A 17,944-nucleotide genomic window follows, 5' to 3' on the forward strand; every position below is an offset into this window, starting at 1 on the left:
ACTGCCATCTAGTGTACTTAGACAAGACCAGGGGAACTGTAGATGTACTGCCAGTTAATATACATGAATCAATAGACACAATGTAATCATTAGCTTCAACAATTGTATATTACAACAAATGTAATAGTATGTATTTTACAAACCATTTTGAAATAAAAACTTAACTTCAGAGAGGATTTCCTCATCTCAGAAAATGTATATTTTGATAAAGAAAGAATTTGATGGAGACCTATTTCTATACTTTCTGTGTCACCTGATGGTATAAAGACATTACCGCCACAAAATACATGAAACATAATCTTGTGGGAAAAGTTGTGTTAGAACGTTGTGTATGGTTGTGTTGAAAATAACCATGATCATAAAAAAAGTCATTAGAGAAGTGCCTCTTCATTGAGATCTTATTTCCAATTCTGGGAAAGCACTGTATACATACAGAAGGTAACAATTATAAAAACGACAAACTTTTGGATTGAGGAAGTGGCATTTAGACAAAGGAAATGTATCAATGAAATTAAACACCCACTACGCTTTCTATTTTCACCATCAGTTTCATTCGCAACAAATGCAATTTGCTGTGATATGACAACTCCGTTGAGCAATGCTAAAGTAAAATACTTTGACATTAGCTCTACCTGATCTACACATGCTTATATTATACTGATAACACAATGCATAAAGACACATTTGAGATATAGACCACATTCTAAATTGCTTTGCATCCCTACAATGACCCTTTTCAAAGTATCCGAGAATAAAACCCTGGAACTATAACTTCTTACCACACTCTATACATGCCACTAACTGTCCCTCACTCACTCAATGATGAACTCCCCTGCATCAGTCATTCCTGGCTACCCTAGGGTTACTGCTGGTGTTCTTCTCAGTGGTCTGGTTGTCACCTCGGTACACAAACTTCCTCCATATCCTCAGGTATGCTTCCTGGATCTTGCGGATCTTGAAGGCATACACGATCGGGTTGACAGCTGAATTGCCATGGGAGAGGAGGATGCCCACATAGAAGGCCTGTTGGGGTATGTCTGATGGGTTACCAAAGTAGGCAACACAGTTCATGAAGTGCAGAGGGAGCCAGCAAAATGCGAAGAGCACCAGGACCAGAGACAGGGATCGGGCCAGGCTCCTCTCCTTCCTGAAGTAGATGTGGGACTGGGCACCGCTACCCGTCCTCCCCTTCAGGTTCTTCCGGATCGTACAGAATATGTAGCAGTACAGGACAGCCATGATAAGCAACGGTGTGAGGGTGCAGAGGAAGAAATTGAAGTATACGATGTATGACATGGGAATCACAGCCAGGAAACGGCAAATGATGGTGGTTGAGTTCCCTGAGTGAGACAAGGTGTCATGGTTGTACCACCCAAACATGGGTGGGAAGCTCAACATGAAGGCAACAAACCAACATATTGCTACCATCACCCAAGATCTCCTCTCTGTTACTGTCCTCTTGTACCTGTTGAAGCAGAGAATCTGTTCATCTGACATGACAACCTTGATGCTTTCCTTTGTATGCACGCACCCACCTATTTTGTGACACATTCATAATAATAATTACAAAGGGGACATCCTTTGAGAAAATGTGCTAGGTGATAAATGTTGTGCCATCCGTAATTATTGGGACAGTAAATATTATTTTCTTATTTCGGCTCTATACTCCAAAAGTTTGGATTTAAAATCAAGCAATAACTATGCGGTTAAAGTGCAGATTATCAGCTTTAATTTTAAAGTATTTTCATCCATATTCATAGAACGCAGTGACTGCATCAAGTTTGTGACTTTACACATTTGTTGGATGCATTTGCTGTTTGTTCTGTTTTGTATTTCAGATTATTTTGTGCCCAATAGAAATTAATGGTAAATGCTGTTGTCGTGGAATTTTTTTACACAAGGACACTCAAAGTCAATCTTAAATGAATCATCCTTTATTTGTCAGTGCGCTGGAGAGGTTTCAACCAACTCAATGCACCATAGTACACTCGTCAATCAGGAGCTCTACTGGGGCAGTCCCAGCAAGTGTCTTATATACGGCTATACACAGACAAGTTATATTTGCATGATTTAGCATAATTAATTCATCATTACCGTTTTGTTTCATTCATGTGACCGACCAATACTGGTTCCTAACATGTGACAGACCAATACCTCACGAGGCTTCTTCTCTCTAAGCTGAGACCTTGAAACTGAGATATCTTTAATTTGTTCTCAAAACAAGGTCTGGGCGAACTGCCAAATTGCAGATACTGATGAGGATTCGTGAAATCAGTCACTTGCATGAACACAGAACAGTACATGAATAGAACACAGAAATTAGTTATCAGAAAGGCACAAACATAAAAATTCCCTTACAATGTATTGTGTCATTTTGGAGTCACTTTCATTGTAATTAAGAATAGAATATGTTTCTAAACAGTTCTATGTTAATGTGAATGCAACCATGATCACAGATAATCCTGAATGAATTGTGAATAATGATGAGCGAGAATCGAAATTATTAATCGAAATTATGGATTGCAGCTTATCCGCTTGTTGTCCCCTTATGCCATAGTCTGCACATCTCAATAGTCATTAGAAACCACATTTGTCAGCCATATCAGCTATGTTTTTTTTTAAAGAATGCAAAATGAGGCCGAATGAACTGTTTCACTGACAGACAAGGCTCTGCTGATAGCCAGGTGAAGCAGTGGTAAAATATTGGGACTGCTGTTGGGACAGCTTTATGTAGGCCCTAACAGTTTGTGGGCACAGTTTGTGGGCACAGTTTGTCACTGTTAACGTGCAATTCATTTGTTGTTTAGTGTTGTGTTGTGTAGTGGCTTTGCTGGCATGCATCCCACTTTTATAAAAGTTTTCCCCCACCAAGATTTACCTGCTAAAATTGCAACTGTGTGAGAGGTTAGAATACCCTGGGTGTATGATATTTGTGCGTCTGTAACTTTCTCACTCAACATTATTCACAATTTATTTAGGATTATTGTAATCATGGTAGTGTCCACATTAATGTAAAAGTACTTAGAAACATATTCTATTCTTATTTACAATAAAAGTAACTCGAAAATGACACAATACATTATCTACCATTCATTTCTATTGGGCACAAAATAATCTGAAACACAACCACAACCAAAACAGCAAATGCATCCAACAAATTTGTACTACTTTATTACACATATAAGTGAATTTGTCCCAATACTTTTGGTTCCCTAAAATGGGGGACTATGTACAAAAGGGATGTAATTTCTAGACTGTTCATGAAACTACCCTCAAATGAATGCTGACAGTCTGCACTTTGACCTCGTAGTTATTGTTTGATTTCAAACAAAAGAAGAAAAAATGCTTCACTGTCCCAATAATTACAGACTATTTACAATATTTAGGTCAGAAGACAGCTCACCTGAGAGGGATGAAGACTCGTAGATATCGGTCCACAGAGATGGCTAGTAGAAACAGTACAGAGGCCAATGTCAACAAAATTTCCACACAGCTTATGAAGAGACAGACATTGAATGAAATCTGCACTCTTCCATCTACCAGTATAGCCGCTGGCACAGCCACAGAACCTACAAGGAAGTCTGCCACAGCCAGAGAAACCATAAAGCAGAAGGTGGGCTGCCGTAGAGAGCTGCTCAACCACACTGCCGAGATCACTAGCACATTGCCCAGACAGCAGGCAACAGCGATCAGCACCTCCAGCACTGTGTAGGCCACCTCTCCTCCAGACATCCTGTCAGCCATTCCGATGGAAGTGTAATATTCTACTGTATTCCACTGAACTATAATCCTGAGGATTTTACAGCAATGTTTCTTGGACCAGACTGTCGAGTAAGTACATTTGCTCACTGAAAATGTTACCCCCTGCAACTTCATGCTTAGCTTCCGTTTCCTTTTCAACAAATGCAAAAGGTTTAAACGATATGCACATTGACAAATCATTAATATAAACCACATTTTAAATTGTCCTGCATCCTAAAATAATCTACTTTGAAAAATTCTAATAAAATCATGTAAATATAAACAAATCTAAAATGTAATACTTTTCTGTAATTTTTATTAAAACAAATGGCATCTTTGTGTATCCTTTATTTCTATACATATACAGTTGAAGTCGGAAGTTTACATACACTTAGGTTGGAATCATTAAAAGTTGTTTTTCAACCACTCCACAAATTTCTTGTTAACATATTTCTTGTTTGGCAAGTCGGGTAGGACATCTACTTTGTGCATGACACAAGTAATTATTCCAACAATTGTTTACAGACTGATTATTTCACTTACAATTCACTGTTTAACAATTCAAGTGGGTCAGAAGTTTACATACACTAAGTTGACTGTGCCTTTAAACCGCTTGGAAAATTCCAGAAAAGTATGTCATGGCTTTAGAAGCTTCTGATAGGCTAATTGACATAATTTGAGTCAACTGGAGGTGTACCTGTGGATGTATTTCAAGGCCTACCTTCAAATTCAGTGCGTCTTTGCTTGACATCATGGGACAATCAAAAGAAATCAGCCAAGACCTCCATAAGTCTGGTTCATCCTTGGGAGCAATTTCCAAACGCCTGAAGGTACCACATTCATCTGTACAAACAATAGTTCGCAAGTATAAACACCATGGGACCACGCAGCCATCATACCGCTCAGGAAGGAGACGCGAACTGTCTCCTGGAGATGAATGTACTTTGGTGCGAAAAGTGCAAATCAATCCCAGAACAACGGCAAAGGACCTTGCGAAGCTGCTGGAAGAAACAGGTACAAAAGTATCTATATCCACAGTAAAACGAGTCCTATATCGACATAACCTGAAAGGCCGCTCATCAAGGAAGCTCCAAAACCGCCATAAAAAAGCCAGACTATGGTTTGCAACTGCACATGGGGACAAAGATCGTACTTATTGGAGAAATGTCGGAGGAGGTGCCGTTCCCCTCACAGCTCCGTAGGCAAGCACCATGGTCTTGTAGCGGATGCGAGCTTCAACTGGAAGCCAGTGGAGAGAGCGGAGGAGCGGGGTGACGTGAGAGAACTTGGGAAGGTTGAACACCAGACGGGCTGCGGCGTTCTGGATGAGTTGTAGGGGTTTAATGGCACAGGCAGGGAGCCCAGCCAACAGCGAGTTGCAGTAATCCAGACGGGAGATGACAAGTGCCTGGATTAGGACCTGTGCTGCTTCCTGTGTGAGGCAGGGTCGTACTCTGCGAATGTTGTAGAGCATGAACCTACAGGAACGGGTCACCGCCTTGATGTTAGTTGAGAACGACAGGGTGTTGTCCAGGATCACGCCAAGGTTCTTAGCACTCTGGGAGGAGTACACAATGGAGTTGTCAACCGTGATGGCGAGATCATGGAACGGGCAGTCCTTCCCCGGGAGGAAGAGCAGCTCCGTCTTGCCGAGGTTCAGCTTGAGGTGGTGATCCGTCATCCACACTGATATGTCTGCCAGACATGCAGAGATGCGATTCGCCACCTGGTTATCAGAAGGGGGAAAGGAGAAGAATAATTGTGTGTCGTCTGCATAGCAATGATAGGAGAGACCATGTGAGGATATGACAGAGCCAAGTGACTTGGTGTATAGCGAGAATAGGAGAGGGCCTAGAACAGAGCCCTGGGGGACACCAGTGGTGAGAGCACGTGGTGCGGAGACAGATTCTCGCCACGCCACCTGGTAGGAGCGACCTGTCAGGTAGGACGCAATCCAAGCGTGGGCCGCGCCGGAGATGCCCAACTCGGAGAGGGTGGAGAGGAGGATCGGATGGTTCACAGTATCAAAGGCAGCCGATAGGTCTAGAAGGATGAGAGCAGAGGAGAGAGAGTTAGCTTTAGCAGCGCGGAGCGCCTCCGTGACACAGAGAAGAGCAGTCTCAGTTGAATGACTAGTCTTGAAACCTGACTGATTTGGATCAAGAAGGTCATTCTGAGAGAGATTGCAGGAGACCTGGCCAAGGACGGCACGTTCAAGAGTTTTGGAGAGAAAAGAAAGAAGGGATACTGGTCTGTAGTTGTTGACATCGGAGGGATCGAGTGTAGGTTTTTTCAGAAGGGGTGCAACTCTCGCTCTCTTGAAGACGGAAGGGACGTAGCCAGCGGTCAAGGATGAGTTGATGAGCGAGGTGAGGTAAGGGAGAAGGTCTCCGGAAATGGTCTGGAGAAGAGAGGAGGGGATAGGGTCAAGCGGGCAGGTTGTTGGGCGGCCGGCCGTGACAAAACGCGAGATTTCATCTGGAGAGAGAGGGGAGAAAGAGGTCAAAGCACAGGGTAGGGCAGTGTGAGCAGAACCAGCAGTGTCGTTTGACTTAGCAAACGAGGATCGGATGTCGTCGACCTTCTTTCCAAAATGGTTGACGAAGTCATCCGCAGAGAGGGAGGGGGGAGGGGAGGGGGAGAAGGATTCAGAAGGGAGGAGAAGCTGGCAAAGAGCTTCCTAGGGTTAGAGGCAGATGCTTGGAATTTAGAGTGGTAGAAAGTGGCTTTAGCAGCAGAGACAGAAGAGGAGAATGTAGAGAGGAGGGAGTGAAAGGATGCCAGGTCCGCAGGGAGGTGAGTTTTCCTCCATTTCCGCTCGGCTGCCCGGAGCCCGGAGCCCTGTTCAAGACATCAGTCAGGAAGTTAAAGCTTGGTTGCAAATGGGTCTTCCAAATGAACAATGACCCCAAGTATACTTACAAAGTTGTTGCAAAACGGCTTAAGGACAACAAAGTCAAGGTATTGGAGTGGCCATCACAAAGCCTTGACCTCAATCGCATAGAAAATGTGTGGGCAGAACTGAAAAAGCGTGTGCGGACAAGGAGGCCTACAAACCTCACTCATTTACACCAGCTTTGTAAGGAGGAATGGGACAAAATTCACCCAACTTGTTGTGGCTTGTGGAAGGCTACCCATCACGTTTGACCCAAGTTAAACAATTTAAAGGCAATGCTGCCAAATACTAATTGGGTGTATGTAAACTTCTGATCCACTGGGAATGTGATGAAATAAATCATTCTCTCTACTATTATTCTGACATTTAACATTCTTAAAATAAAATGGTGATCCCAACTGAACTAAAACAGGGAATTTTTACTTGGATTAAATGTCAGGAATTGTGAAAAACTGAGTTTAAATGTTTTTGCCTAAGGTGTAAATAAACTTCCGACTTCAACTGTATATATTTGTTTTATTAAAAACATTTATTCCGATTTTTCAGGGATGCTGGAGCACCTGCAGCACCCCTACTTCTTGTGGCTTTGCTGGCCGCCCACAGGAAGCGAATGCAATCCGTAATTATGGTTGAGCCCAAGTTTGCTCAAGCATATGATGTAATGGCATTGGTGAGCCCACATGGCTGATGGAGATTTGTTTAAGTTACAATCAGAGAGGAAGAGGCGAAGCGAGAGCTTTTATCTGTCCAAAATAAGCCCAATGTGTTTCTATGGGCTTATTTTGGACCTAAGCTTGTAGCCTGCCTTCCTGGCTTTAGGACAAAGACTCCAATTGTTAGGGTTGAGACATGAGCACCTCGTCATTATATACAGAACGGTTACAATGGAGATTTAGAGAAAATGGACACATGCCACTTCCTATGCCCCCTGTTTTGTTTGGCTAGGGGTTAGGTTTAGGGGTTAAGGTCAGTGGCGATTTTAGCATGTAAATCTTGGTGGGGCAAACTCCACATTTTTTTGGTTTAATGCATGCCAGCAAAACCACTACACAACACAACACTAAACAATACATTAATTGTACTATAACGGTGACAAACATTGCCCATAAACTGTTAGGGTCTACATAAAGCTGTCCCAATAGCTTTCTTTTCAGCACCATGGAGTGAATCCTTTCCACCTCTACACCTGGCTATCAGCGAAGCAGTTTGGCTGTTGTCGTGGCAAATCGGTTCAAATATAACGCTTACAAGAACTTGTGAAATCAATTAGGCTTTTAATACAGAGTATTGCGCAGCCTGGAATGGTCCTCGGAACACACACCGCTTTCCAGAGCCTGGTTCCCGTATTTATCCACATATAGCATATGGGTCCAACCCATATGCAAATAACCATTATTCCCCTAGTTCTCCTGCCACCATTATCTTTTAGTTCAGGCTTCCTGCTTGTTCACGCCCAATAACGCCCATATCTGCTTTCAGTTTAGATTATAATGGTGGCAAGACCCTTGCTTGTCCTAAAAATAATATATGTCCATCTATCCTATAGGCCTATGTCTTGGCCCTGTATTTAGCTCAGTGTCTCAGTGTGTTCTCTGGTATATGTGCCCTTATTAGGATCAGCAGACTATGTGTCTCCTCTATCCTTAGTGTGTCCAGTTGTCCTAGGCGCCTATGTGTCGCCTTCTCTTCGTGTGGTCTGTTTTTAATGTTCAGCTGTCCTATACGTATATGTGTTATCTATGTGTCTCATTTACTCCTACACTGTCTGGCAGCGAAACAGTTCATTCAGCCTCATATACTGCCTTTTTTTTTTTTTAAATATAGCTGATGTGGCTGACTTGCTTAAACAATTGTGGTTTCTACTGACAATTGAGATGTACAAACAATGGCATAAGGGGACGACGAGCGCATGAGAGGCAATCACTAATTTCGCTTAAGACATTAATGAGCGAGCTAGGACGGACGTTGTCAATATAACTATTTGTTCAGCACTTTTGAAATATACAGCGACGGAATTCAGAACATGGGCCGTTCTTACAGTATTCTCCCTGTACACCAAGTCAGAACCGTAGGATAAATAAAGGGGGCACATAAGCAGCCAATGAAAGCGCTTACAATATTTGATCATTAAATTTCTCTAAAACGATAGGCTACATGTGCACCACCAAGTCAGAACAGTAGGCTAAGTTATGAAGGCACATGGGCTACTAACGGCTTACTACACAACATACACTTAGTATTTCTTTCTTAGCTACAGTATACCTATCTTCCTGTTATATTACAGAATTTATGCAGCAGCATAAAATACATTTTTGGACTCACCTTGTTGTACTGTGCTCACTTGAACAGTAAGGTGGCGCAGCGTTTCTCCTGGGAACATTTTGTCATCAAACTTTGTCATCAAAGTCTGGCATTCTCTGGATTTATGGTGCTTTCATGACAACTGGGAACAAGTAAAAAAAAACAAGGTAGATTCATGACGTCAGTGATCTTCAGGTCTAGAAAGAGGCCAGAGTTCCCGACTTAGAATTCCATGTTGGATGACCGTTCAAAACGTATTTTCCCAGGCTGAGCTAGTTTTATCCCGAGTTGCCAGTTGTCTTGAACTCACTGAAGTCATGCTGGATTGATATCAGGGCCAATGTATTCAACCTTTTCTGGCCCATGGTGGGTTGCGAGTGAATGTTTATCCTTTTAAGCTTGGAAAAGAGACCCTTAAACCCAGACTTGGACCACACACCCACTCCACTGACCAGCAGGCTAGTGATTGCTTTGCAAAACTTGCAGTTAGCCACTGATTCCTTCCAAACCACTCATTGTTGAATTTGCGATATCCAACTTGTTGTGTAATGTTTATGTCCAATGGCCGAAGAGCACCGATACATTTTATCTATAATTTCTCTTCATATGACAAGGATTGAAAAGGATTTGCCAGTAGATTGTCAACTTGATTCATGATGATGACTGCTTGCTAGCTAAGATTTTGAAAGTATGATGTTGACATGCTCTGTCCAATCAAATCTCCAGTTAATATAATGTGATTTGACGTCATTTTATCTGTGGCCAATAACCTTGAGGCTTCTTGGATGGGCACTTCTAATGTAAATCTATGGCTGCACCCAAGGGGCTTGAATTTTCGAGCTCTACCTGTCATTTTTGTGGTGACGTAGTGTCCCCATGAGTGACAGAACACTGAGCCAATCACGGCACAACCAGAGAACATTACTAACCCCTAAGCTCCGTATTTTCTGCTGGCTGCCCCACAACCATAGAAAGCACAGCTAGACTGAAACACCTACATTTTGGAGCTGCCTTATAAAAGACAGCAAAAAAGAGACCATGTTTGTATGCAGCTTAATTAAGTCAAAAAAATGTTTTACATTGTTTGCAAACGGATATGTGACACATATTAATGCCAAAATATCATGCAAAACAGAAAAAAAATAGAGGCAAAACCTGCCCTGAATGACGGGTCGCCACTGGTTAAGGTTAGGAGTTAGATTAAAGGGTTAAGGTTAGGGGAAGGGTTAGTTAAAAGGTTTAGGGTAAGGGTTAGCTAAAATGCTAAAGTTGTCTGTGATGAGATTCAAACAAGCAACTTTTGGCTTGCTAGATGTTCGCGTTACACGCCCAACCCGACCAACCACCCTCATTTAGTTTTAGCCTTAAGTAACCTTCTGTCTTATGTAACCATACCAAACCTAATATATCATAGTAATTTGGGTGTCCCGGATTTACATTTACTATGTTACGTCTAGTCTATGAGACCAGGCTGGATTTTGAAGTAGCATGGTTTTCTAAGTTAAAAGCAAAAAGAAAATATTATGGAAGTGAAACATTTGAACTGAATTGTGGGACAGTGTTAAAAATGGTGATTGAACTTGATTACTGAAACGATGATGATTGAAAACCATGCCTTAAAATACATGTTGAAACTGGCCTTTTTGTTGTCTGCCTCTGCCTTTACTGTGCCTGCTCATCCCAGACATAACACCTGTCACTTTCCACATTGTGACATGTATACCATTCACAGAAGCAAGTGTATTTTTGAGCATCCTTCCTCTAAAGCTACAGGAAATGTGTACAACACGACCACAGCTAAACACGACCACATCTGAACATGTTTCTGCAGCCAACATAAAAAAGTCCTGTACCATCTCTCAGATTTGAAGATGGAAAAACCTTGCCTCGTATTACCAAATGCTTATGTAAGACAATGTTTCATCTGAGAGGAACATAAATGTTTTAGCTGTGGTAGCATTTTCAGATTTACTATAAGTCTATTTATGGTATATTGAAACTCTTTTATTCACAGTCTCCTCCTACTAGCAGTGTAGGTGAAGTGAGATACCACAACTCCACCTATCACCAACCTATAGCAGGCAAGTGGGGGCTTTGACATTTCAATAAACCTTTTCAATAACCAAGTGAACATCCTCGATCCTACAGGAACAAGAAACGTGCTGGCAAATCTCCAGCGGTATAGAATAGAGCACCCTTAGTGTTAAGTACAGCAATTGCCAATATTAAACTTCCATTGAATGGTTGACAGGATGTCTGGAGGAGATGTTGTCTACACAGTGCTGGAGGTGCTGATCGCTGTTGCCTGCTGTCTGGGAAATGTGCTGGTGATCTGGGCAGTGTGGTCGAGCAGCAACCTCCGGCAGCCCACCTTCTGTTTTTTGGTCTCTCTGGCTACAGCTGACTTCCTTGTAGGTTCTGTAGCTGTGCCGCTGGCTGTGCTGGTGGATGGACGGGTGTGCACCTCGTTCAATGTATGTCTCTTCATAAGCTGTGTGGTCATCATGTTGGCAATGACTTCGGTCATGTCTCTGCTAGCCATCTCTGTGGACAGATTCCTACGCGTCTTCATCCCTCTCAGGTGAGCGTGCATGCATATACAGTACATACACACAGTTTAAAAAAAATGGTTGTCGTGTCATATGAACAGATTCTCTGCTTCAACAGGTACAAGAGGACAGTGACAAAGAGCAGATCTTGGGTGGTGGTAGCAATATGTTGGTTTGTTGCCTTCATGTTGAGCTTCCCACCCACGTTTGGGTGGTACAACCATGACACCTTGTCTCACTCAGGGAACTCAACCACCATCATCTGCCATTTCCTGGCTGTGATTCCCATGTCATACTTGGTTTACTTTGCATTCTTCCTCTGCACCCTCACTCCGTTGCTTGTCAAGGCTGTCCTGTACTGCTACATCTTCTGTATCATACAAAAGAACCTGAGAGGGAGGGTGGGGAGCAGTACCAAGTCCCACACCTACTTCAGGAAGGAGAGGAGCCTGGCCCGATCCCTGACTCTGGTCCTGGTGCTCTTCGCCTTTTGCTGGCTCCCTCTGGACATCATGAACTGTGTTGCCTACTTTGGTAACACATCAAACATACCCCAACAGGCCTTCTATGTGGGCATCCTCCTCTCCCATGGCAATTCAGCTGTCAACCCGATCGTTTATACCTTCAAGATCCGCAAGATCCAGGAAGCGTACCTGAGGATCTGGAGGAAGGTCTTTGTGTGTCGAGGTGACAGTCAGGGCTCTCAGACCAACCAGACCACTGAAAACATTATCAGCAGCAACCCTAACAGTGCGGATAGAAATATTGATGGAAATGCTATCAGTGTTATGAAAATTGACACAGTTGAAGGTACAGCATGTTAATAGTGTAGAAAGACAATATAAGTGATAGTCGCTTAGCTTTTTTTCTTTGGCAAAGTGCATCAAGACCTTAGAACCTGTATAAAAAGGGAAAACTACTGCCAGGGTGTTATACATTGGCATATTTTAATATTTGGCATTTGTTGAAAAAAACTGAGGGATAAAAATAGACAGGGGAAGTTGCAAGGAAGTCAAGTAAGTGGGCTCTTGCAGGTTTCTTTTTACTCTTATCGATTTCCTGTTTAAAGACTCTCGTTTCTTGAATGTACTGAATTTTAAATGTTTTTTCTGTATGATCAAGTTGGCCTGAAATGGTAATAACATGATTTATTTGGCAGTTTCCAATAAATATGTAGATGTCTAATCTGAAAACGTAAATGTGAATGTGGATTGGGCATATGAAACAAGGAAATAAAAATTGCAATCTCATTCAATGATTTGTCTGCTTCAGCAATAAATGATAAGAGTGTCTGCTAAATTAGTCAAAAATATAATAAAATAATCTGTAAACCCCATGGGACTAAATGGGACTAAAGCAGGTTTTTTCATTGTGACTAAAGCAGGATTTTTCATTCTTTAAAAAGAGAAGAAGCAAAAAAAATAGATTGTAACGGCTGTTGGAAGGAGAGCACCACGGTGCAGCGTGGTACGTGTCCATATTTATTTAATGAACACTAAAATAACTGAAATAACAAAGAGAACAACCGAAACAGTTCTGGCTAGTGCAGACACACAACAGAAAACAACTACCCACAAACCACAGGTGGGAAAAGGCTACCTAAGTATGGTTCTCAATCAGAAACAACGATAGACTGCTGCCTCTGATTGGGAACCATACCAGGCCAAACACATAGAAATACAAAACATAGAACAAAAACATAGAATGCCCACCCCAACTCACGCCCTGACCAAACCAAAATAGAGACATAAAAAAGGAACTAAGGTCAGGGCGTGACATACAGTAGATGTTAAGTTAAAGGGATCGTTGTGTCAAAACATAGGCCCCTTATAAAGATATGATGCGAAAACAATAGAATCTTCCACAGAAGTTGTGTGGATGATAATGCAGTAGAGTTCGTGCTGCTTCTAGTCTTCTGAAATCCTACTGGTATTACGTTTTCAATGCCATTGTTTTATTGCTGACTCCCTCAGAACAAAAATACAATATTATATATGTTAACTCACTGTTTTTACATTTTACCATTGGAACACATTCACCCAGTCTACGACCCTCTTCTCTGTATCGATGTGCATTACAGCAGTCATAATAGGATAGCTAGCATTGTGTACTGTAGCTTTAGAGCTGTATTAAGTGCTAATGGTTGTTGGAGGCATCCTTCATCTCCAATAGGAAGTTTGGTGAGGATGTGGAGAACATCCTCACCTCACCATCCTCAACATCCTCACATTAATATGATGTCTTTTAATTGCAGTCGCTGTACTCATAATATACAGGAGAACGATCGCCTTGCTACAAGCCCAGCTTCAGACGCAATCGTTAGGCAAGGGTAATTTCAGTGTAGGAAAGGAAGAAACAGCGTCTGTGCCACCAGTAAGTACAGATACTAACGTTAGTATAAATCCCCCCGCACAGTCCCCGCAGCCGGACAACTTTCTCATGGCTTCTGGAGGGAAATGCTGTAGGAATGCTCAACTGGTGTCGCTCATTCAGCCGACAGAAACTTTCAACCGGTTTTCCCCATTAAGTAGCGAGTCGGAGTCTGAGGCCGAGTTTTCTCTTGTCTCTACTCCTCCCGTTACGGGGTCTGAGACGCCGAAGGCTCCCACCATTAGCTCTGACAAATTGAAAACCCTAGTCATTGGCGACTCCATTACCCGCAGTATTAGACTTAAAACAAATCACCCAGCGATCATACACTGTTTACCAGGGGGCAGGGCTACCGACGTTAAGGCTAATCTGAAGATGGTGCTGGCTAAAGCTAAAACTGGCGAGTGTAGAGAGTATAGAGATATTGTTATCCACGTCGGCACCAACGATGTTAGGATGAAACAGTCAGAGGTCACCAAGCGCAACATAGCTTCAGCGTGTAAATCAGCTAGAAAGATGTGTCGGCATCGAGTAATTGTCTCTGGCCCCCTCCCAGTTAGGGGGAGTGACGAGCTCTACAGCAGAGTCTCACAACTCAATCGCTGGTTGAAAACTGTTTTCTGCCCCTCCCAAAAGATAGAATTTGTAGATAATTGGCCCTCTTTCTGGGACTCACCCACAAACAGGACCAAGCCTGACCTGCTGAGGAGTGACGGACTCCATCCTGGCTGGAGGGGCGAAATTAATCCATGCATTTGTTACTTCTAGGTTAGACTACTGCAATGCTCTACTTTCCGGCTACCCGGATAAAGCACTAAATAAACTTCAGTTAGTGCTAAATACGGCTGCTAGAATCCTGACTAGAACCAAGAAATTTGATCATATTACTCCAGTGCTAGCTTCCCTACACTGGCTTCCTGTTAAGGCAAGGGCTGATTTCAAGGTTTTACTGTTAACCTATAAAGCGTTACATGGGCTTGCTCCTACCTATCTTTCCGAGTTGGTCCTGCCGTACATACCGACACGTACGCTACGGTCACAAGACGCAGGCCTCCTAATTGTCCCTAGAATTTCTAAGCAAACAGCTGGAGGCAGGGCTTTCTCCTATAGATCTCCATTTTTATGGAATGGTCTGCCTACCCATGTGAGAGACGCAGACTCGGTCTCAACCTTTAAGTCTTTACTGAAGACTTATCTCTTCAGTAGGTCATATGATTGAGTGTAGTCTGGCCCAGGAGTGTGAAGGTGAACGGAAAGGCTCTGGAGCAACGAACCGCCCTTGCTGTCTCTGCCTGGCCGGTTCCCCTCCACTGGGATTCTCTACCTCTAACCCTATTACAGGGGCTGAGTCACTGGCTTACTGGTGCTCTTTCATGCCGTCCCTAGGAGGGGTGCGTCACTTGAGTGGGTTGAGTTACTGACGTGATCTTCCTGTCTGGGTTGGTGCCCCCCCTTGGTTTGTGCTGTGGTGGAGATCTTTGTGGGCTATACTCGGCCTTGTCTCAGGATTGTAAGTTGGTGGTTGAAGGTATCCCTCTAGTGGTGCGGGGGCTGTGCTTTGGCAAAGTGGGTGGGGTTATATCCTTCCTGTTTGGCACTGTCCGGGGGTATCATCGGATGGGGCCACAGTGTCTCCTGACCCCTCCTGTCTCAGCCTCCAGTATTTATGCTGCAGTAGTTTGTGTCGGGGGGCTAGGGCCAGTTGGTTATATCTGGAGTACTTCTCCTGTCTTATCCAGTGTCCTGTGTGAATTTAAGTATGCTCTCTCTAATTCTCTCCTTCTTTCTCTCTCTCGGAGGACCTGAGCCCTAGGACCATACGTCAGGACTACTGGGCATGATGACTCCTTGCTGTCCCCAGTCCACCTGGCCTTGCTGCTGTTCCAGTTTCAACTGTTCTGCCTGCAGTTATGGAACCCCTACCTGTCCCAGACCTGCTGTTTTCAACTCTTAATGATCGGCTATGAAAAGCCAACTGACATTTATTCCTGATTATTATTTGACCATGCTTGTCATTTATGAACATTTTGAACATCTTGGCTCTCTCTAATTCTCTCCTTCTCTCTTTCTTTCTCTCTCTCGGAGGAACTGAGCCCTAGGACCATACGTCAGGACTACCGGGCATGATGACTCCTTGCTGTCCCCAGTCCACCTGGCCTTGCTGCTGTCCCAGTTTCAACTGTTCTGCCTGCGGTTATGGAACCCCTACCTGTCCCAGACCTGCTGTTTTCAACTCTTAATTATCGGCTATGAAAAGCCAACTGACATTTATTCCTGATTATTATTTGACCATGCTTGTCATTTATGAACATTTTGAACATCTTGGCCATGCTCTGTTATAATCTCCACCCGGCACAGCCAGAAGAGGACTGGCCACCCCTCATAGCCTGGTTCCTCTTTAGGTTTCTTCCTAGGTTTTGGCCTTTCTAGGGAGTTTTTCCTAGCCACCGTGCTTCTACACCTGCATTGCTTGCTGTTTGGGGTTTTAGGCTGGGTTTCTGTACAGCACTTCGAGATATTAGCTGATGTACGAAGGGCTATATAAAATATTAAATAAATAAAAAAATAAAAAAATAAACATTACACTCAGTTGGTTACCGGTAATGGGATCTCTTCACCACAGCCACATAATCCCCTGAGGAACATGACCTGGCGAACCTCTGCATGGTACTGTACTAATTCATTACTGCTATTCATAGGGTTGGTTACAGTCTCAGAGGTGTATTCACTGGCCAGTGGGTTTCTGTTGCAAAACGTACCCAGAAGTCAAAACTCTGGCGGACAGATAGGGCTCAACCATCGCCCGAGCACCTGTCCTTTTGCCCTCCTATTAAAATAGGAACTCGCAGCTCAGTAGATGTTTTTAATTTTATGATTTACTTTGGTAATATTCCATAGAATTGGATAGTTAGCATTTTTCACATTTCATGTCAAAATCATGTTAAAGTAACTTTTAGACACTTTAGGATGATCTGGATATAAATCCACAAAATGTTAATTTCGGGGATATTGACTTGCAGTGGTTTTTGGACACAAATGATAAAAACGTAGCGTTTGAAGACAGTGGACAGCTAGACAATACCAAAGCATGGATTGCTGTCTTACCTTGTCCATAGATTGCTTACAGGGTAAGGAAACCAATTTAGGTTAACTATTCCTTTAAATACTCTTCTTTCCTGCATCATTGTCCTACTCCTCATCATGTTCACTTTCAGCTTCATTCTCAACATGCAAAATGCTACAATAATGCCAATGTGGTTAAGAAAACCTTTGCTGAAATACAATGGCAATAGCTCTTCTTTATACAGTATATTACAATAAAACTTTCTACCACATTAGAATGATTTAGTCCCTGTATTGGCTATGCCAGGTCAATCTAGAGAGGGTAATGAAGAATAGAGGACTACAATCTTATATCCAGAGAGCTGTAGGCTAGAATACGATGGACCGGTCCATTTGTGTGAGATTAGGTTTTGGAACAAGTGTTAGGTTATAGGGATAGTTCACCAAAATTCCAATATTAGCATTTTTGGTGCTTCATGTCCAAATGATCTATAAGTAATTTTATTGAGGTACACAATACATTTTAGATACTTTAGTATGATTTGGACATGAAGCTCAAAAAATTATACTATCGGTGCCAAAGTTAGCATTTGGAAACAGTGGCCTGGGGTGTGGTCAGTGTGACAGAACGGTGTGCAATGTTCAATTCAACAGAAATTGTACTGTAATGAACTTCCAGTTGAAAAATGCTGTGATTATGATTGCCCAGAGGGCGATTACCGTATGATGTGCTGCACGAGTTTTGCGATTTCAAATGGTTACACCCATATTGGTCAGGCCACACCCACCAAATCGGAGCAAACGTACCTCAAAGGCTATCGAAGGACAGTGTGGACCATTTTGGAGAAAAGTGTTGTTCAGAACAAATTGTCAAGCAAAATGAACACACCCCAGGTAAACGAAAGCAAAACATGGATTGCTGGCATACCTTGTCTATAGACTGCTTACAGGGTAAATCTACAGATGGCTATAACGGTCCTCTAATATAGGACTAGTATAGGTATATATATATTTATATTTATAT

General features: G+C 42.8%; 2 protein-coding genes across 3 annotated transcripts; one reads left to right on the forward strand and one right to left on the reverse strand.

The window, feature by feature from the left end:
* Positions 1-380: 380 nt before the first annotated feature.
* On the reverse strand, positions 381-3,938 carry LOC139554526 (adenosine receptor A1-like). The gene is made up of 2 exons (XM_071367390.1): positions 3,404-3,938; positions 381-1,465 (listed from the first exon to the last, which is right to left on the reverse strand). Exons 1-2 carry the CDS (start codon positions 3,874-3,876, stop codon positions 838-840), a joined length of 1,101 nt encoding a protein of 366 aa, XP_071223491.1. The 5' UTR covers positions 3,877-3,938; the 3' UTR covers positions 381-837.
* On the forward strand, positions 3,697-12,742 carry LOC139554536 (adenosine receptor A3-like). Of its 2 annotated transcripts, XM_071367414.1 has the most exons (4): positions 3,697-3,831; positions 10,953-11,019; positions 11,190-11,519; positions 11,606-12,742. In XM_071367414.1, the coding sequence occupies exons 3-4, from the start codon at positions 11,191-11,193 to the stop codon at positions 12,309-12,311; spliced, it is 1,035 nt and encodes a 344-aa protein (XP_071223515.1). In that variant the 5' UTR covers positions 3,697-3,831; positions 10,953-11,019; position 11,190; the 3' UTR covers positions 12,312-12,742. The 2 variants fall into 2 exon arrangements, with proteins under 2 accessions (XP_071223515.1, XP_071223505.1); XM_071367404.1 differs by having other exon boundaries at positions 10,953-11,519.
* Positions 12,743-17,944: the final 5,202 nt, after the last annotated feature.

The sequence above is a fragment of the Salvelinus alpinus genome, chromosome 2 (genome assembly GCF_045679555.1).
Source record: "Salvelinus alpinus chromosome 2, SLU_Salpinus.1, whole genome shotgun sequence".
Lineage (NCBI taxonomy): Eukaryota > Metazoa > Chordata > Actinopteri > Salmoniformes > Salmonidae > Salvelinus > Salvelinus alpinus.